At 49.4% G+C, this 18930-nt stretch overlaps 9 protein-coding genes across 9 annotated transcripts; 3 read left to right on the top strand and 6 right to left on the bottom strand.

Moving 5' to 3' along the window:
- Nucleotides 1-132: 132 nt before the first annotated feature.
- On the bottom strand, nucleotides 133-1263 carry TrAtP1_006971 (uncharacterized protein; the record flags this gene model as incomplete). The annotated part of the gene is made up of 2 exons (XM_014082232.2): nucleotides 133-789; nucleotides 862-1263. 2 exons carry the CDS (start codon nucleotides 1261-1263, stop codon nucleotides 133-135), a joined length of 1059 nt encoding a protein of 352 aa, XP_013937707.2.
- Nucleotides 1264-2181: 918 nt separating this feature from the next.
- Nucleotides 2182-2630, top strand: TrAtP1_006970 (uncharacterized protein; the record flags this gene model as incomplete). Its single annotated transcript, XM_014082233.1, has 2 exons — nucleotides 2182-2334; nucleotides 2397-2630. 2 exons carry the CDS (start codon nucleotides 2182-2184, stop codon nucleotides 2628-2630), a joined length of 387 nt encoding a protein of 128 aa, XP_013937708.1.
- A 340-nt stretch (nucleotides 2631-2970) lies between these two features.
- On the bottom strand, nucleotides 2971-5386 carry TrAtP1_006969 (uncharacterized protein; the record flags this gene model as incomplete). Its single annotated transcript, XM_066113338.1, has 5 exons — nucleotides 2971-3164; nucleotides 3222-4852; nucleotides 4920-5028; nucleotides 5082-5217; nucleotides 5345-5386. 5 exons carry the CDS (start codon nucleotides 5384-5386, stop codon nucleotides 2971-2973), a joined length of 2112 nt encoding a protein of 703 aa, XP_065969424.1.
- A 1993-nt stretch (nucleotides 5387-7379) lies between these two features.
- Nucleotides 7380-11467, top strand: TrAtP1_006968 (uncharacterized protein). Its single transcript, XM_014082234.2, has 3 exons — nucleotides 7380-7710; nucleotides 7782-8966; nucleotides 9035-11467. Exons 1-3 carry the CDS (start codon nucleotides 7389-7391, stop codon nucleotides 9217-9219), a joined length of 1692 nt encoding a protein of 563 aa, XP_013937709.2. The 5' UTR covers nucleotides 7380-7388; the 3' UTR covers nucleotides 9220-11467.
- TrAtP1_006967 (uncharacterized protein) lies at nucleotides 9684-11415 on the bottom strand (the record flags this gene model as incomplete). Its single annotated transcript, XM_066113337.1, has 2 exons — nucleotides 9684-10144; nucleotides 10275-11415. The coding sequence occupies 2 exons, from the start codon at nucleotides 11413-11415 to the stop codon at nucleotides 9684-9686; spliced, it is 1602 nt and encodes a 533-aa protein (XP_065969423.1).
- A 796-nt stretch (nucleotides 11468-12263) lies between the features above and the next one.
- On the bottom strand, nucleotides 12264-12473 carry TrAtP1_006966 (uncharacterized protein; the record flags this gene model as incomplete). The annotated part of the gene is made up of 1 exon (XM_066113336.1): nucleotides 12264-12473. One exon carries the CDS (start codon nucleotides 12471-12473, stop codon nucleotides 12264-12266), a length of 210 nt encoding a protein of 69 aa, XP_065969422.1.
- Nucleotides 12474-12489: 16 nt separating this feature from the next.
- TrAtP1_006965 (uncharacterized protein) lies at nucleotides 12490-13377 on the bottom strand (the record flags this gene model as incomplete). The annotated part of the gene is made up of 2 exons (XM_014082236.2): nucleotides 12490-13149; nucleotides 13207-13377. 2 exons carry the CDS (start codon nucleotides 13375-13377, stop codon nucleotides 12490-12492), a joined length of 831 nt encoding a protein of 276 aa, XP_013937711.2.
- A 1181-nt stretch (nucleotides 13378-14558) lies between these two features.
- On the bottom strand, nucleotides 14559-15156 carry TrAtP1_006964 (uncharacterized protein; the record flags this gene model as incomplete). The annotated part of the gene is made up of 4 exons (XM_014082237.2): nucleotides 14559-14818; nucleotides 14877-14940; nucleotides 14992-15038; nucleotides 15105-15156. The coding sequence occupies 4 exons, from the start codon at nucleotides 15154-15156 to the stop codon at nucleotides 14559-14561; spliced, it is 423 nt and encodes a 140-aa protein (XP_013937712.1).
- Nucleotides 15157-15762: 606 nt separating this feature from the next.
- On the top strand, nucleotides 15763-16907 carry TrAtP1_006963 (uncharacterized protein; the record flags this gene model as incomplete). The annotated part of the gene is made up of 1 exon (XM_066113335.1): nucleotides 15763-16907. A coding segment is annotated over exon 1 (1058 nt), but the record flags the coding sequence as incomplete, so codon positions are not given.
- Between the last annotated feature and the right edge of the window lie 2023 nt (nucleotides 16908-18930).

Here is an 18930-nt window from a genome sequence, read left to right as displayed (position 1 = left end):
CAAACAGCCAATAGCTTTTCCAAATCAAACCAAACTGCTTTTCAGCTGTTCTCTGGCACCACCGGCTCATGGGGCGCCTGCTCATGAGCCTGCTCAACACTTGCACGGGCAGCCAGGCTCAGCCTCTTCATCTCAGGGGCCATTGTCACCCCCCGTGCCCTTTCTGCTCCGCGTCGCCTCCTCCCACCTCTTCTCGTCCTTTTCGTGCTTAACCACAGGCTTGTGGGCTGTGTCGTCCAGGCCCAGCACCTCCATCAGCTCAGGCAGCTCTACGTGATCTCTCGTGTTCTTCATCCTGTGGCACCACGTAATCCTCTTATCCTCGGCCCGCTCGTCCTCGATTTTGTCCTTGTTGGTTGCCGGCTCAGCAAGCGATCCAAACTTGGGCGGCTGCTCTTGCGTCGGTGTTGAAATCGGCGTCGCGACCTGGAATGGCTCGTAGAGAAACTCGCCACCCACCTGGCGGTGATCGCCAGACTTGAGAGCCAGGCCCTTGGGTACGTGCTTTAGGCCCTGCACAATGCTGTCAAAGATTCCTCTTGACGTGCTCTTCTTTGCGTATGCGGGCTTGGTGCCCATCTGAAGCGTCTTGACCATGCCTAGAGCGTCGAACAGTGACCGGGTCGGGTCGGTATATATGGGAAACTGGCAGCCCGTCTCTTTGGCATACATGTCGATTAGGCCGGGGTCACCGCACCCCACAACGGTGATGAAGGTGCTGATGGGTAGTCGGAGGAGAGAATCAGGGGTGATGGCTTCGGAGAGAGTGCGGAGGTATTCTTGGCAGTTCTAAATGCAAAGAAAATGTTAGCTATCAGGCAAACTAGGATGAAGGATATTGTCAGGAGTAAGGTAACATACGCCACAGAAGAAATGCCGAATAAAGATGACGAGCACCCGTCTAGCCTTGTTCTCGCCCATGTACAGGCTCTTAAACGTCTTCGACTTGCCATGGCGATCCAGCACAATGTAGTTCTCAATCATCTTCTGCACCTCGGCCGAGGGCAGCTCGTTGTTCGTCGCCAGCTCGCCATCGAAATCCTGTGGCTGTGACTTGTCGATTTCGAGCGACGAGGGCTTGGACCATCTATGCGATGAGGCCCGGTCTGAGTGCCTGTCGTGGGCGTCCGCCTCGTCATGGCTATGGGCAGCGCTGTCGTTGTGATGTTGTGGCGCTTGCTGATCGATGTCGCTGAGGATGCCCGTAAAGGTGTGCTGCGGGGGGTGGGCCGGGCCAGCACCGTCGATCTGCACGTCTGTCATTTGGAGAAGGATTTGATGCTGATGGTCGTAGTAAAAGTGCAGTGTATAGCAGTGTAGCAGTAGCAATGCAATAGAATAACAACACGCTGCTCTATCGCATACAGAGGAAAGGAGAAATATATAGGTACGTAGTCGTGTATCATGTCATGGCCTGCTGCAGCCGGATTTCAAGTTTCCAGGGGCCTTGGAGCTCCAGCTGGCGCTAACTGCCAACTCCATGCCGTAGTCCGCCGCGGGCCCTGGAGCCAGAGTTACTCCGTCAGCTCAGCGGCCATCGATCGCTGCTCTTCACTGCGCCACGGACTGGCCAATGCCACGACATTGCAGGGAACCCGCTGGAGCAGTGGCAGTGACGGCGACAGTGACAGTGACAGCGGCATCTCGTTTTGCTGGCATGACATTTGGTGAGCTGCTGACCTGAGCTCTGGTTTGATTGGACGTGGCGTAGTAGCTGGGTTGGAAGCTGTGCGAATCAAGGGCTATGTGAAAGAACAGCGAGTGCCCGACGGTGGCCAATCATGTTGTGCCGCTTGGTCCGCTTAACCGATGACTAAGCAATGCGAGAAGGTCCCTGTAATGCCCGTAAGTGTTGCTGGACTCTTCAGTGATCATGTCGGCAGAGATTCCCAAAGCAGAACCCCAAACGTGCGGACCGGCTTATTCAACCTTCTAAGCCACCCGCGTGGCTCAGCGGCTGTGTTTCGTTTCATCAAAATCAAATCTTTGCTTGGCATGTACTATTAGTCAATCCCGATTCTTATAGAAAATAGACCTGAAAGGGAAGAGAAAAAAGCTAATATAGCCCACTAGCGACATGACAGTGTCTCCACCGATCCGATCAATCAGCCGTAGCCAGATTCTGTCACCCAAACTCACTTCGCTTCGCCACCGTCCAAATCCAACCTTCCTGTTCCAACCATGTCCGACGCAGATGAAAACGATCTCTTCAACATCCAGGTCTCGGACTCCGAGGACGACAAGGTTGAGAAAAAGTCCCGGCGCACCGGCCAAACTGAAGATGAGTTTCAGGCCGTGAAAAACACTTACCGCGCCAAGGTGGAGAATGGCAATGTAAGTCTTCTTCTCAAGATGTCGACTTGAATCTCCATCTTAACCAATTGTTTCTCATCTAGATTCAGCAAACCATCACCCTTCCATTAGAACCTGGCGCCAACAAACAGCATGTCCAAGAAGTTCTTCATGCCGCAGAGGAGCTCTACTTCTTTCGCCGCTATCAAGAGGTCGTTGACCTTGTATCACGCGTCTTGACCCCGGAAGGCGACAAGGGGGGCCTGGATGAGGAGACAAGACAGATTCTTTCCATGTATCAGTCAAGATGTAGACAAAAAATGAAACAAAATGATTGAAACGCCCGCCATCTCAGCACGGCCACGATCAACGACTGGGATCACTCACCCAAGTTTGCGCTGCGCCTGCAAGCAACATCACCTCGTTTTACACAGCCCATTTCTCGAGTTCCTTGTTACATTCAACTATTATACTTGTACACTCAACGGGCCTTCCTCAATCACCTCACAACACGGTACGCAGCCTAAGCCTCATCTCAACCTAGATACGCCCATCCCCTTTTGTCCCTTCAGTATTCCATTCAGATACAAAGCCGCAATTATTATCCACCAATTAACAATCCCAATTATACCCACCACTATCTTTCCCTACCCACACTATCCTCAAATACCGCTGTTATTAGAAACCAGCAAACTTGCCTTCGTTCTCAACAGGCTTGTCTGCCCACCGAGAGGAGCTGAGGCCTTTGGGGTTTGGCTTCTGGCCCTCAATGGGAGCCGGGCTCTTGGGGACAACCGTCATCGTTGCAGCTTTCGGAGGGATATCAATCCATTTCTTGGCAGTCTCTAGCTTTGGATTCATGGTCGACAACCCTGTAGACGCGGAATCAGTGCATGCGACCACTTATATTTGTGTCTGGTGAAACATACCGCTTGGAGTGATCGTACCACTTGAAGTGATCGTACCGCTTGGAGTGGCCGTACCGCTTGGGGTGGCCGTGCCGCTTGGGGTGGCTGTACCGCTCGAGCTGGCCCATCGGGATGCCGCAAGTCCTCCAGGTGCTTTCGGACGAGAACTAGAGGGTACCTGATCTTTTGGTTTGGCTATGCTTAAACCTGTTTTCTTTTTGGGAAGCGAACCTTTTTGGATCTCCTGCAAGCCCGAAGCATTGATCTTATCTTTGCGCGACACGGCCTGTGCTTCTAGCTCCTTGATATCGGTGGGAGTGTACTTGATCTTCTTGCTCGGCTTTTCCATAATCTCTTGGAGGTCTTGCAGCGTTTCGCTCGAGATGGTCACGGAATTCATGTGATTGCTTCCATGCCTGAACTGTACCTTTCTTTTGATTCGAACCAAGAGTCGGAGAAGTTCGGCAAGTTCTTCTTTCAGCTCATCAGACTGTGTCTCTGTCGCCATGAAGCCTTGCGACATCCAGTTGGAGATTGCCGTTGATTCGATTTCTTCAACACCCTTTTCGGGAACTTGAATACCGGCCGCGGTGATTTCAGATAGTATTTGCTGAACTAAACCTTGCATATGATCTGCAGCGGCCTCAATGGTGAGTGCTGGATTGGAAGGGAAATAATCCTCGGTGTCCACCAAGTTCTCTCCGACCACGCTTTCTCGAGTGTCTCGCTGTAAGGATGTCTCGGTGGAAGCTGGTGTTTGCAAGGAAGCCTTGTCATCGCCATGATCTGTCGTCGGAGCTGTTTTAGTGACTTGAGATGCTGTTTTTGATGGAGTATTCAGAGTGTTAGCCTCGGTCTCTTTGCTAGTGGTGAGCGTCTTGTTAGCGTCAGACGTCTTGCTAGCAGTGGGAGTATTGTCAACGGTTGACGTGTCGTTAGTTGTAGGCGTCTTGCTAGCTGTCGGTGTCTTGTTGACAATAGGCGTCTTGCCACTAGCAGGCCCCTTGTTAGCAGTTGGGGTTGGGGTTTCCTTTGGAGAAACAAGACCATCTCCTCTGAAGCGAAGCGCGGATTCCTGCAAGCTTTTTAGCAAATATTGAAAACCTTCTGCAGCAACAGAAGTCCGAAACTTCAACTTGTAGAGACGCTCTCCCTGAGCATTGGATATTAGGCAGAATGGGCCTTGTATCACCGGAGTGTTGAGAGTTAGGACATCATGAACCGATATACCCTTGTCTGGCAACTGCATCGCCAGCAAACCTTTGTTCTTTTGAAGCTGCACTTTCAACACGAATTTGATCTTGGATGAAGAATTGTCCGACTCATTGACAGTCTCGCAGTCGCCTATAGACAATACGTGTTCTTGGGCTTGTAACGGAGTAGAAGGACTTGTTTTTGATTCCGTTTTGTTTGGGAGTGTATTGGAGGGTCCTTTGGTGCTGGGTGCTACCGGTACCTTGGAGCCGTTTGCCAACGCCGCATCTCGACTGGCTTGTGCGTTCTGATGAGAGGGCGCCTTTCTGTTTGAAGCAGGAGGCAGAGTTGATGCAGGAGCCTTGCTAATGCTCCCCGTAGACCTGATAGAAGAAGGTGGTTTGGGAATCGCAAAAGGTCTGAATGGCTTTGTCTCTGGTTGATACCGAGGCGGTGCTCTAGATTAAGAATGAGGGATTAGGACAATTGCATCGTACATCATTTGGAAGGGGCGTCTTGACTTACGACTCAGCTGCATAGCGTGCCATGAAATTGTTCGTCAACCTAGCCCAAGGTCGAGCATTGCCAAGCTCGAGGCCTTCCATCTGCTCGCTCTCCTCGTCCACGATTTTGACTGTACATGATCAGACAGAGCAGGGCTTTGACACCGATATTTCATTGGCTTACCTCCCCACTTGCTCCCCAGCTTTTCTTTGCGAGCCTGAGGGATGTGGCTTGTTCCGGATCGACCAGGAAGATACGTTGGCCGCTTTGCGCGGTCGCTGAGTGGAAGCTCATCCTGCCTACTTCTGCCGAGATCGGCCTAGAGTTGAGGAATGTCAGTACAGCCTCCTGTATAACTTTTTGCATCAGGCTGCCTTTCCTCTACATGGCGGGAATAGGCATCTAATAAAGGAAGGCAGAGCGAAATCAGAGAGAGTTGATCTTACCATCAGAGCCTCTTTGACAACCTCAAGGTTTGGGGCTGTCATTGTGATGGTTCGAAATCACGACTCTTGACGAATGGCGATGATTAAAAGAATGTTTCCTCAAAGACCTATGGTGTTGAGGAGGAATGCCTCTTTGGCGCAATGACCTAGTGTTGAGAGGAAGTGGAAGAAGAGAGGGAAGTCTGAGGAAGATGGCAGAAAAGGGAAACAAGAATCGAAAGTCGGGGGCGAAAGAGTGACTGGACTGCTCGATGATATACAGCGGTTGCAAGCGGTCTGCCTGGTTCGATAGAGGGATGAGGAGAAGTAGAGTGATGTGCAGGGCGAAGCTGTGCCAACATTGGATGGAGATGATGCACATCAGATGCAGGAATTTGGAATTTCTAGGTCTCCGAGAATCTAGAAGGGGGGATTAAATAGCGGGCATACCTCAGGCACCTAGAAACATCCATAGTAACCGACTTCTGTATTTCGGGTGCAGGCAGGTGCCAGGCTCTCTAGGTGCGGATATCTGTGCTGGCCTGGCAGATGGCCATTGCCTTGCCAACTGAAAGGTGTTTACTTTTTGCGCCTTGTTGCATGCGAGAATAGGTATTTACTTAGTAGGCATAGTGGCATTATCTGTGTTCAACATGTATTGCTGCAGGAGTGGTCCTGATATACTAAGGATAGAGTTGGTAACTTTCAGCTACTTGCAACTCCTAAAGTTATTACAAATCTGGCTATATGTCTACGATAGAGCAAGTAAGTAGACTCCAAGAGACTTGTCAAAGTGAAATCCATTCCTCTCACTGTGGTACTACCTATGAACGCGATTTGATGCACTGACCTTCTCATTCCGACCGCTGTATAATATGATGCTAAGCTCTATTATTGATCTAAATATAAAGGGGAGTTGTTTTGCTGTGTTACAAAATACAGCTGCTGTGTACATGTACCCACGAACTCCATCCAATTACGGCTTGTTACGTCTGATATTCTTTGTCATTCACTAAGGTTGTGTCACCAACCAAATTATCCCAGGCAGGCACAAGTTAGCATAGGATTGTCTTATTAGCACAAATCAAGCCATGCTAGTATACTAACCTTCTTGTCAAATGCACACTGTACTTATAAGTTTTTGTGCTGCTTTGGCATTTCATAGCTGCGACATCAGACATGCCCAAATGCTTTGTCTAGCCGCTGTATCTTGGAACCAGGAGATAAACAGACAATAATTAGGCAGCAATATATTCAGTTCCAATACAATTACCGAGATAATTCTTATTTATTGGCTCAGGTCTGGTATCGGTTTTGATCATATGTTGGTTGTGGGAAAGCATAGTACGATTTCCATCAAATGCTACGACCGTCCTCCAGCACTAGAGATTCTAAAATACTACGTACCCTTTCAAATTAAGAACTTTAATCTTCTAAATACAGACAGCACAAATTAAAGCGCCCAGGATAACGTCAGTATTTATTCGATATTTAATTACATTATAAAACGGCATGTTTTGTTCCGTTGCTAATCACCGTTTACCTTGCGTTGACGTCGGCCATCTGCCTGGACTCCGACAATTTGTCCGTAACGACAAATAAGCGCTTACACGTACTACCTGCCCAAATGCTATTACTCAAGTACCTTTAGAAAGGTTCACCTTCGGTTCTTGGAAATTAAACAAATCCCATATGAGAAATGAAAGTTTGCAGCCTAGTATGCGACGAATAGAAAGCACTTGATTGACGCCTATGTGCAAAACACTACATTCGGCGTGTGTTAGCCCGGTGAACCTTGTCCAGCGCACATGCAACCAACGTTTGGCTGTATTTGTTTTGTCTTGACGGCTATTGGCTTGTAAATTGCCAATGTCCGCGCTATATCCGCGGGAAATGGCCATTAATTGAGATCAAACAATGTCCGCATCTTGATCTCGGCTTAGCGATCAGCGAGATCAAGCTGCGAGTCCCGCTAATCCCTGGCTGTGGCGCTTCCTCAGCGATGTCGGCAGATGGATACATGTTGTATTACCTACTTGGAAATCAGCAGATTTTGTGTGCAGAGATGGCAATATTCCACCCCGCGTTTACACTTCGACTGGGTACCGTGGAAGGCGTAAATAATGCGGGGGGAGTGAGACAGCCAAGATCTGCGTTTGTACACCGGCTTGGCTTGTTCTATAAAACACCAGCCCTCTGGATTTGTTCTCGCCAGAAAACCGCCAACGTTGTAATTGTCGGCCGTGCAGAAGAAGACATCATGGCGAGAAAGGTGGCCGCATCGGAGATTCTCCAGCACAACAAGAGGGGCGATGTATGGATTGTTGTTGATGGACAAGTCTACAACATGACTGAATTCGCACCAGAGCACCCCGGCGGGCAAGAGAGTACGTTTAATCGTCAAAAACACTCGGAATGGCTTCAATACTCGAGATACGCACTGCTCACGCGCCCTTAGTTATATATAAATTCGCCGGAAAAGATGCCACTGAAGAGTACAGTCGGGTACACTCGCCTTCATTGATCCGAGAGACTCTGGGAGACAAAGGCCATATCGGGTCCCTCGATGAATCCACCATAACAGAAGACTGGAAAGCTGCCAATCAGCCCGTAACCCAAACCGCGTTGGTGAAATCAGGCGAGAAGCCGGCACTCAATGACATTTTTAACATGGACGACTTTGAAAAGGCGGCGCATATTGCATTATCCGACAAGTCTTGGGCATACATCAGAGGAGGATCGAATGACAACATCACACGAGACGCCAACAGTTCCATGCTTCGCCAGATCTGGCTGCGCCCGAGGGTACTGCGCAACGTTGGTACTGTGACGACAAGCACGAAGCTATTCGGATGTGAGCTTGACATACCCGTCTTCATCTCACCTACGGGCGCTGCACGAGCTGGCGGTGCCGAGGGCGAGTTGACGCTGGCTCGAGGGGCGAATGCGGCGCGAATCGTGCATTGTTTCGCGACTCCCTCATCATATACGCATACCGAGGTTTTAAACGAGACCAAGCGACAGGCCTTCTTCCAGCTATACGTTGACAAGAACCGTGCCAAATCTGAAGCTACCATCCGGACGATGGAGGCGAGCGGTAAAGTAAAGGCCATTCTGCTGACGGTTGACGTCCCTGTAATACCCAAACGAGAAGACGACGAGCGCGTAAAGTCAACAGAGCAGCTGGCAGTATCGGGAGTTGGGAAGAGTTTTGAAACCAAGACGAGCGACAAAAAGGGCGCCGGTTTTGCGCGCCAAGCAGCGTCGTTTATCGATCCGACAACTAGCTGGGACGATCTCAAGTGGCTACGGAGCATCACGCAGCTACCCATTGTTGTCAAAGGCGTACAGACGGCAGCAGATGCCATGATGGCTGCGAAAATGGGAGTTCAAGGCATCGTCATCAGTAACCACGGCGGTCGCGCAGCTGATACTGCGCCGCCTTCTATTCTTGTCCTACTAGAGCTGCAGAAGCAGTGTCCCGAGGTATTCGCCCAGCTTGAAGTGCTCATTGACGGCGGTTTTCGACGAGGATCAGACATTGTCAAAGCTATTTGCTTGGGCGCATCTGCGGTGGGGATGGGTAGGCCGTTTCTCTACTCCCTGAGCTACGGCCAAGAAGGTGTAGAGCATGCAGCATGGAGTAAGTTTTTTGCGTTTTACTCTCTAATCGCTTCAAGTTTTACTTGTGATGACTGATAATCTTTGCAGTCATTAAAGAAGAGATTGAGACGGCTATGCGTCTGTGTGGCATGACGGATTTGATGAGGGACGCGCATCCGGATCTTGTAAACACGAGCAGCCTTGACTTTATGGTGCCTGGACTTGGACATCCATACGCGCGCAAAGTCGACAAATCAGCTGGGTGGCTTAGTTTGCTACGATCAAAGCTGTAGATGACGGAATAGGAAGTCGATCTGAGACATGGTATATAAGAGAAAGGTAGCTCGGCTACCTGCTACGATTCGAGATATATTGGAGCCGTCGACCAGAGCTATCCCAATGGTTATACCAGGTGCTATTACTATGTGGAATCGGCGTTGCGGAAGGTGCTTCGATAAACATATGTAAGATTGTCTTCATGATTCTGCTTGTGAAGACCAGTCACTCTGAGAATCAGCGACACCACGCACTGAGTATACATACAAGATTAGAGGATGTAACATTTCTAAAAGATGTTTAGAATTTGGCCTTTATGAAATGAGGAATTATTCTCCTTTTATGCTCAATAGCAGTGCATCTGAAGTGCTTCGCATGCATCTTGCGCCGTTATGTGAATCCATCGCTGAACATGCTTTGAACCATGTACACGGGACATTACATATTGGCGCAGCGAATTCGTCATCCCCCGTTCAATAACTCACGAACAACAGCTACTGACATTGTTACCCGCCGTCACACCATTTTGAGCGTCGCCCTGGTTGACCGTCCGGCAGAAACAGGAAGACTCAACCGTAATATCAGCCAAACACGTCGCCAACTTCAGTGGCAGCTCAAGCATCTTGGCCTCAGCAGTTCGTCCCAGCAACGTCAGACACTCATGGTAGCCATGCAGCGCCCAGATGTTATTCGGATGCTGGTGGCCACGCGGCAGAGACTCATCAAAACCAAGGTCCTCTGCGTATGCCTTGGCGGCTTCTTCGATGCGGCCCTGTTCCAGTAGCAGCGCCGCGTAGGCGTGTCGAGATGGCTGCATCCAGGCCCATGGCTCGCTGTAGTTGAGATGGTCGTCTAGGTCGATGGAGCGACGCAAATGCTCAAATGCCAGCTCAAAGTTACCGCGGCGGTATTCAATCTCGCCGGCTAGCATTGCTTCGCCGACTGCGAGGATGTCGATGCATGTGTTTGGGAAATCCATTCGTGAGGGGGGGCACGCGGCTTACAGCTTGTTTGAATAGTCTTTGTTGTATCAACGCCTCGTCTACGTTCCCTGTAGCGGCGAAGGCGACACCTTTGGCATAATAGATTGTGGCGGTTGTGACGCAATAGAGAGATTGATCTGCCGGAAGCTCGAGATTGATGATGTCGTCCCAGCGGCCGAACCTGATCAAGACGTGAGGTCGGACTGCAATGAAAGCTTCCATCCAGTCTGCCATGGGCGGCGATTTGATGGAGAGCAGCTCTGCGGGGAGTGCATCCTCCATGTGTTTGCAGTTCTCAATGGCGATTTTCGACTGTCCGGATAACATGGCGGCGTAGATGAGAGAGTGATAGTTGTGGCCTCGGTAGAGAGAATACATGCTCATGCCACCGACCCTCTCTACAAATTCCCGATCAGCTTTGACAGCGACGGTATTAGCGGTAATTGAAGCCTGATAGTCTCCGATGAGAATGTCGAGATGTGAGGGCATATGATTCAGATGGGCGCAGTCGGGTACAAGACCCCTGAGAAGATTGCCCGAAGGGACGGCAGCTTCAGGTGTGCGCGACATCTCCATGAGATGGATATGCAGATGAAGCAGTCCCGGGTGCTCGCTGGCGCCTGTCTGCTTCAAAGCTCTCGAAATAGCGACTTCGGCCTCCAAAGCACGAGAGTTGGGTCCTGGCTTGCCGCTGTATGGATCCCACATGGCCCACGGAGTGAGATTCATGAGGGCGTCGATATAGAAGACAGCGACATCCAAGTCGTCGCCGAATTGTTCGTAGGCAACTCCCATGGCATCGGCGTACGCGCGATTCCATCCTGAGTAGTCATCTGTGGGAGTGCGTTGTGGGAACCGTGCAACGAGTCCACGGATGAGAGCCTCTTCGACTGGACTGGCTTTTCCCACGAGTTCCAACGCCTTTCGCGATGCGGTGTAAGTGGCATCAAGGGACGTCTTGAGATCCTCGGGATCAAACAAACGCCACGCTTTGTTGTAGTAAGGGCCGCGGGTATATGCTAACCCCCAATATCCCATGGCACAGCCGGGATCTGCCAGGATAACCTTCTCAAAGCAGCTTGACGCCTCCTGCGTGTTGAAGCCGTAGGCCCAAATGAGACCTCGGTTGAACCATCGCTGGGCGTCAGGACTATCTGTTGTAATGGGGCGATGATAGGTCCCGAGATCAAAATAGCCATCATCTTCTAGAGCCGCTAGTTTAGCTTCCATTGTCGAATATTTGCTTACTCTGCGCCATCAATATGAGTTGTTTATGTACATGTGTCAAGTGAAGCCTTACCTTTCAACTGACGACATGTCTTAGTAACAAGGCGGGGTCAAACATGAATGTAGCTGTGCCCCATTCAATTTCGTATATACAACACACATTTGACGCAAAGGGTAATTATATGTTACTACTTTGAGAAAATGCTCGATCTATGCATGCATATGCTTGGCAGTAGTGTATACAGTAGTACTAGAACTTTGTCCTAGTTCGAACTGCGTTCTATGTACATGCATCCACTGGGCTCGGCTGATCCTTGTAAGTACCTAAATCTAGATGAGGCGAGTGTATAGTAGTTGTGTCTGAGTTTAACACAGCTGTTTAACATTTGTATTTGCACAACCTATATGACAAAAGGGCAGTTGTATGTCATTGCATCAATTAAACGCCCCAATTCTTCATACATTTAGCTTACATGTAAACTGCTGTACTGCGCCGTTCCCTTGCGTTCTATACATCTGCTAAACTCCGTCGGCCCTTGTTATCAGCTCTCCGCGGAGCTATTAGTAATTTCTGTGGTATCTTGGTGGCTACACCATACATGCAACACTACAAAAGAACCGAGTATAATAAACCAAGGCACTGATAATATCATTTCTATTTCTGTATGAGACGATTTTAAGATGGTTCATCTTATGTCACACATCTCTGATTTACTTACACTCATTGAAACCATAAGCAGTGTGTCCATAGACTATCAAACAGATTATACAGCTTGCTAGCAATCAAGGATAGGATTCAGATTAAGGACTTTTGATATTTTGTAATCATAACGCTAGTGCTTATTCCCATTTTAGTTTGCAATCTTAATGACAACCTTTCCATAGTGCTTCTGGTCCCACTGGTACTGATATGCCGTCTTGATATCCTCGAATGAGAAGATGTTGGAGTCAACAACGGGCTTAATCTTGTTGGAGTCAATCGCCCGGTTCATCTCCACAAACTGCTGCTTAGAACCGACAAAAATGCCGCGAACAATGCAAACGTGGTTAAGAGCGTCCATCAGGGGGGGCTGCTTGTCAGATGGTGCGAGGAATCCGATGATGGTGATGACACCCTCCAGCTTGATGGCCTTGAGCGACTGTTCGAGGCTTCCGGGGCCGCCGATCTCGAGAATGTGGTCGAATCCAGTGCCCTCGGGCGTCAGTGATCGGGCAACCTCGCCCCAGTTGGGAGTCTCTCTGTAGTTGATAACGTGTGTGGCTCCTAGCTTCTTCAACTCCTCGGCCTTTTCCTTTGAAGACGTGGTGGCGACAACGGTCGCGCCAGCAGCTGCGGCAAACTGGATGCCTGAAAGACTGACACCGCCGGTGCCCTGAGTCAAGACCCACTCGCCTGCCTTGATGGCCTTTGACTGCAGTCCGTAGAGGGCATTCCATGCGGTCAGGGGGGGCGCAGGTAAGTGTGCTGGCCTCGATGGCGTTCAAAGTAGACGGGGCCTTGACAAGGGCGTGGTCTCCAAAAACGGCGTACTCGCGCAGGGTGCCGTCAATGGCACCGCCAAAGCCACTTGTAACGGCTTCAGGAGTAATTGGGTTAGTCTGGTGGTGCTCGTTGAACAGCGTGCAAACTCGGTCCCCCTTGGCAAATTTTGTGACCTTGGAACCGGTTGCAAGAATGATGCCGGCGCTGTCAGATCCTGGAACGACGGGAAGATTCAAGGTAAAGGGGTAGAAACCCTATCAGTCACGTTAGCTTTCAGAAACTGAGCTTGCATTGTTGCCGAGTTCACGTACCTTTGGGATGGCCAGGTCTCTGTAGTTGAGAGACACGGCTTCGATTTGAACCAAGACATCGCGCTCGCCGAGCTTTGGAAGAGGAACGTTGTCCTTTAGAACAAGGCTATCGAAGCTGTCTTTGTTGATCTCGGCGATGGACCATGCTCGGGTAGTAGTTGGGAGAGCCATTGTGATAAGAGTGTAAGGGTATAAAGTTATTGAGGGTGAATTTTTGGTATTGTAGTAACTTGTGAGTGCTTTGAGTTGTTTGATGGATAGTGAGAAGTCGTCAACTGGCGTCCATCGACGGATATATATATCGTGATGTAGAAAGCGGGTTCGTTGTGGACTCGCCCCAGTTATTAGGTAACAATAGTCCAAGGAACTTACCGCTCTGCCTTTTCCTCAAAGCATTCAATGTCAAGCATCACTCTGGCACTGAATTACATTATGCATTATTAATGATAGATCAATGATGTGGTAATCCCCCCATACGTCCAGAGTGAAGTCATCGAATTGTAAGTGTGATGGCTTACACATCTAGCGTTGCATGGTGGCTTGGAGAGACCGTATTCCATTAGTTCGACAAGCAAGATATAGTTTTGTTTCCCCTTTTGCCACATCTGCAAAATCAGCTTCGGGCAGATGAGACACATGGCGAGCTCGACTAATTGCCCGATCCCTTGAGCTTGATTTCAAATGAGGATCCTGCAACAAAATCATGCCAAACAGAGCTCCACGGCATTGAATCATTCGAGCGCCACTTTAGGAAGTGTCAGAGACTCAACCTCATTGGCTCAACTAATTTGCAAGCGTCGGCCGACCCCTGTCGATATAACGGAGATGCTATTCTTGAGCGGCAGCTAGAGAGCGTCGGCCGACCCCTGCTAGCACCTCGTACACCGTCTGCCTTGAAAATTCGCTCACACTGTCAATGCGGTGGAGGTGAGTGATACGCCAGGACGCCTACATGTCATCCACGGCGAGTTGAGAATGTTTCAGGAGGCTATTGTCGCACAATGCATCAAGCCCAAGAGGTTGAAATGCCTCTCGCCTCGATTTCTTCCCTCATATGTGTAGAGTACTCCTCAGGTAACGCAGATATGGATGATATCTAGCAGTGGCGTTTGGTGGCTTTGTTTAATAGTTCTCTGAGGATGCTAAATATGCTAAAATATGAAAGCGTTAGTAGTAGATGAATAAGTTTTGGAGTCTTTTAAGCGCATGTCCTTACGTCTTAGCCGTCTCCATCTTCACGCAGCGCGAACAATGATGTCTGTAGCAAATTGTGATTCACCCTATGAGAATAAACAGTAACAGGCTAAATAGACTCGTAGTAAATCAATTCATAATGTGAAGCCAGCTGTGCGTTATGACGACCCAATAAATCGAGGCAATTGCTTAGCTTCCTCCTGTTGAGCGACAAATCCTACCCTGTCCTTACAGTAGAACTCAACGTCAACGTTGTTGTTCAGGTTTGTAGCTCCGTTATCCAATGAACCTGCCTTGATGACGATGTCGCCAGGCATGATATCGAGCTTTCCGTACAGGCTAGAACCGCAGTTGGAGCAAAAAAAGTGTCTATTCTTGCCCCCAGACTCTCCAATGGTGTCGTACCACTTGGGCTCACCTAGATTCGATTAGGCCTTAGTGGAAAACTTCAAGACTAATGGGGGAAAAGAGTTTACCTTTCTTGACTTGAAAGCTATCTTCGGGAACCACAGCGTTTGAGGTGTATGCCGAGCCGGTCCACTGTCTGGTATCAGTGGTGTAACCTCCTTGGCTTTCTCTCGTGGCTCATACCTTTTGACAATCCACGCAGTGGCAAAGAGCCGTCACCTTGGGTTCGCCTATGTGATGATTTATATTAGGAGACAGTTGGGCAAAGTTGGAGTCACGGAAAACATCAAACTCACTGCTGCTGGAGTATGCGATCTCTCCGCACATGCAACTTCCAGAAAGAGTCATTTTGAGCAAAAGTTGCAGATAAAAAGTTGATAAATGTGTGTCCAAAGGAAAAGCTCTATAGTACGTCCCTTCATTCAAAGTTCGCGGACATTCTACCCTCTTAAATAGTTACCTGTATTGACAGCCGATAATCGCAGCCGATATTCACAGCCGATTCGGAGACACCATGAACGCTCGTCTTGCGATAGTCCGCATTAGCTCGCGACGATCCGATGAAGAGCCCCAACCTTTAGCACAAAAACGATGGATTCAACATCAACTTCATCTATTTTTGAGGGGTTACAATACTTTTATTCCGCTCCTAGCCGGATATCTCTGCCGATTCAAGCCCGAATTTTGGGCTTCTTCGATTGCAAAATGGTGATGGGGCACAACAAAAGCATGCATACTGTGTGGATCGCTGGCGGAGCTGTGTAAGTTGATTTCCGCTCTTCAGCTGTGTTTACATACATTTCGGCAAAGGTAGAGCTTTCCGCGGTAATATGATTATTAAATACCAAGTAGTTGTGGGCGGGTTATAGGCGCTGGACTATACGTGTATCCAGCTCGGCAAGTATACATATGCGCCAGGATATCTCACCTAAAATTTGGACAACAAATATGCATGTATACTGGATACGAATTCTGTGCCTTGCCAAATCTCTAATAATTCTTTATTACTTGACTTCTCCCTCGCCTTATGTCAATACTTACATGTATTCAGAGTCCAGCACCATGTCTTATATCAGCAGAATGAAGCGCGATCTTCCCTGGATCCAGCTTCCGTTTATTGCAAATGCGCCAATGAGTGGCGTTGCTACCAGTAAACTCGCAGTGGCCGTGACCTTGAGCGGAGGTCTAGGACAGATTGGATTCACAGGCAGTCCGCTTAGACTGGAAGCCGAGCTGGAGAATGCTCAGGCCCAGTTGAAGGACTTTATGGCGACGAACCAGAATTTGGACGTCCTTCCAGTAGGAGTTGGTATCATCGTTTTTGGCAGCACACCCCAGCGCTGGCTACCCATCTTTGCAAAGTTCAAGCCTGCAGTGGTTTGGCTGTCATTTGGAAATGCGCAGCAAATCAAAGCCTGGACGGAAGGGATACGAGAAACAACCTCGTCTTCCAAGGTTTGGATACAGGTTGGAAGCGTCAGCGCTGCTTTGAAAGCAGCTCAGAGCTGCCAGCCGGATGCTTTGGTAATGCAAGGAAGTGATGCAGGAGGCCACGGCCATGCAAAAGGAGCGAGCGTGGTGGCCCTGGTTCCGGAAGTGGCAGACGCTCTCAAAGATCATGGGCTCTCTCACATCCCAATTCTTGCAGCTGGTGGCATCATGGATGGAAGAGGAGTGGCGGCAGCTATAACTCTTGGAGCTGAAGGCGTAGTTCTCGGCACTCGATTCATCGGGGCAGAGGAAGCGGATATGGATTCAGATGTTCGCGATGAAGTTTTCGCGGCCTCGGATGGAGGAGAATCTACTGTGAGGTCTCGGGTATTTGATGACATTTGGGGCGCAAACCCATGGCCGCAATTATACGACGGCAGATGCTTGAGAGGCGCATTTTACGACAGCCAAGAGAAGGGAATGGATATGGACTCGATACGAACACAGTTCTACCACGATAGTAGGCGATCCCAGACAGAGGAAGTTAGCATGAGAGACATTGCTTGTATCTGGGCAGGGGCAGGAGTGGGATTAGTCAGGAAACTGGAACCGGCCGCTGATATTGTAAAAAGGGTGCAAGAGGATGCGAGAACGAGGTTACATGATGCAAAGTCCTTGGTGTAGCAGTATGCAGTGGCTGTAATAGAATTACAAAGCACCACGATCAAGTTCCTTGACCAGTTTGTGAATGATTAGAAATATAGAGCGACGGCTTAACTGGGTTTCACGGCGCTGCAGTACATATCCCCAGGGACATGATTCATTACAGATCCAGCATCCCAGTAAGCGTCTTCGCAATCTCGATCCTCCCGACCTGACATGGCATATCATGGAGTAGCCGTCGGTTAGCGGTGCATTCCCGGGATTCGTCTTACATGCTGCCCAATCGGCATTCCGGATCCACCGACAGGGATCGTCCGACGCATGCTGGGCTTGAACTCAGTTTGGAGCGCACTGTAGAGCTAGACAACTCTTGAGCAATGCTCGCTCGGCGCCACCATGTGCAGACATTTGCGTCTCTGTATCGATACTCGAAAGCTACTTCAGCAATACAGAGCTTACCTTGTGTCTCTTTACTAATTCGTGTACCGGTACCGGTACCGTATTCAAGTAAGTCAAGCACTAAGTTGTGTACTAATTATATTTAGCTTCCGGAGGAGGCGGATTAGACTTGACAAGGGTCGGCCGATGGCATATTAACCTGCGTCTGCTGGTCTTTTCCAAGACACAAACCTACGACATACATACTCGCCAGCGATTGCCCGATTCATCCTGTCTAGTATCGCATCTTCGCCTTGCCCTCCCAAGTCACGTATCCATTGAGCATCCACCTCCTCTCAGAATGGCCGACCTAGCAGTCCTGGCGTCAAGCGGCAATGAAGTCAAAGTTGCCGCTGCTCGGTCCGGTTACGTCCCCGGAACGTGCTTAAACTGCCGGCGTCAAAAGCAGCGTTGCGACAGGGTTCTTCCTCAATGCTCTCGTTGTTCTATGTGAGCCTCTTGTGCCGTTAATTCGTGTCTGCTGACCACAAGCACGCACATCACTAACGTCATGGCTGTTAGGAAAGCAGTTCGATGTGTCTATCCAACAAGGAACGATGCGCCAGCCCGCGGGCTCGCACCGATATTTAACAGCACGGCTGACATGCTGCTACCGTGCTCCAGTCCTTGTCGGTTCCATCTATCTCCTCTTGGCGAGCGCAATCTGCTCTGGGCAGCTTGCTCAAATTCCAGCTGTTATGCTGAAGGAGACTCCTCCCAAGCATCGCTATCTTTTCTCGTCAGAGACATGTTTGGCCATGCCTCCATTGACTTGACAGATATTGTGGCCAAGTATTTCAGTCTTGCCTATCACTGGTTTCCCTTCTTGGACAAGGAGACTGTCTACAGCCAAGCAGCGCAATTCATCTCGGGCGGTTTTATCTTGGGCGCGGCTAATCGCGACAACTTTGCTCTATTGCTGCTTTCCATGCACATATTCTCGGAAAGCCCTTGCCAGTATTCGCCTCATCCGGCACAGAGCGTTTTATACCGCACAGCGCGGCAGCTCTTTGCCGTTCTTCAGGCGTCTCCAGATATTCAGCTGCTGCAATGTGGCATTATCCTAACAATGTACGCGTGTGGCCATGGTTTGGGCAGAGAAGCGTATGAAACCTTGACATTATGCATTGGTCTCATTCGGCGACTCGGCTTCAGCGAATATTTTGCGGCAGATTCAAAGGATAGTGCTGTCAAAGATTATCGCAGCCAACACGAGCTAGATCTCCATTGGAGCGCAATTATCTTACTGGATCGGTAAGCTACAAGCACGGCTATTCTTTTAACAGCATAAAACCATTCTAACCTAAACACACAGCACTATTGCTCTGTCTACCATCGATCACTGTCTGCCATATCTAGTAGAGGAGGCTCACCTTCCCCCAAACTCTGCCATCTTAAGAGTAACACAAGCCGATCTCTACTCACAAGATCCTATCCGGAACTTCTTGGCTCGAGCCGAGCATTCTATTCGCATGGGAGATATGCTGAGGGCGATAAGAAGTTATGATTTCACCAAATATGAAGCGGTGGAAAGAGTAATGTGCAATGAAATTGGTGATTACATTCGTATGTCTGAAGGAAGCAAGTTTC

Source organism: Trichoderma atroviride, chromosome 3, assembly GCF_020647795.1.
Source record: "Trichoderma atroviride chromosome 3, complete sequence".
NCBI classification, from domain to species: domain Eukaryota; kingdom Fungi; phylum Ascomycota; class Sordariomycetes; order Hypocreales; family Hypocreaceae; genus Trichoderma; species Trichoderma atroviride.
Note: the sequence above shows the minus strand (reverse complement) of the source record. Positions and strands in the feature narration are given on the sequence as shown.

Coding starts and splice junctions, on each gene's coding strand:
- TrAtP1_006968 (XM_014082234.2), top strand. CDS start 7,389: ATGGCAATATTCCACCCCGCGTTTACACTTCGACTGGGTACCGTGGAA. Junction 7,711..7,781: donor GCACCCCGGCGGGCAAGAGA/GTACGTTTAATC, acceptor ACGCGCCCTTAG/TTATATATAAATTCGCCGGA. Junction 8,967..9,034: donor TGTAGAGCATGCAGCATGGA/GTAAGTTTTTTG, acceptor TAATCTTTGCAG/TCATTAAAGAAGAGATTGAG.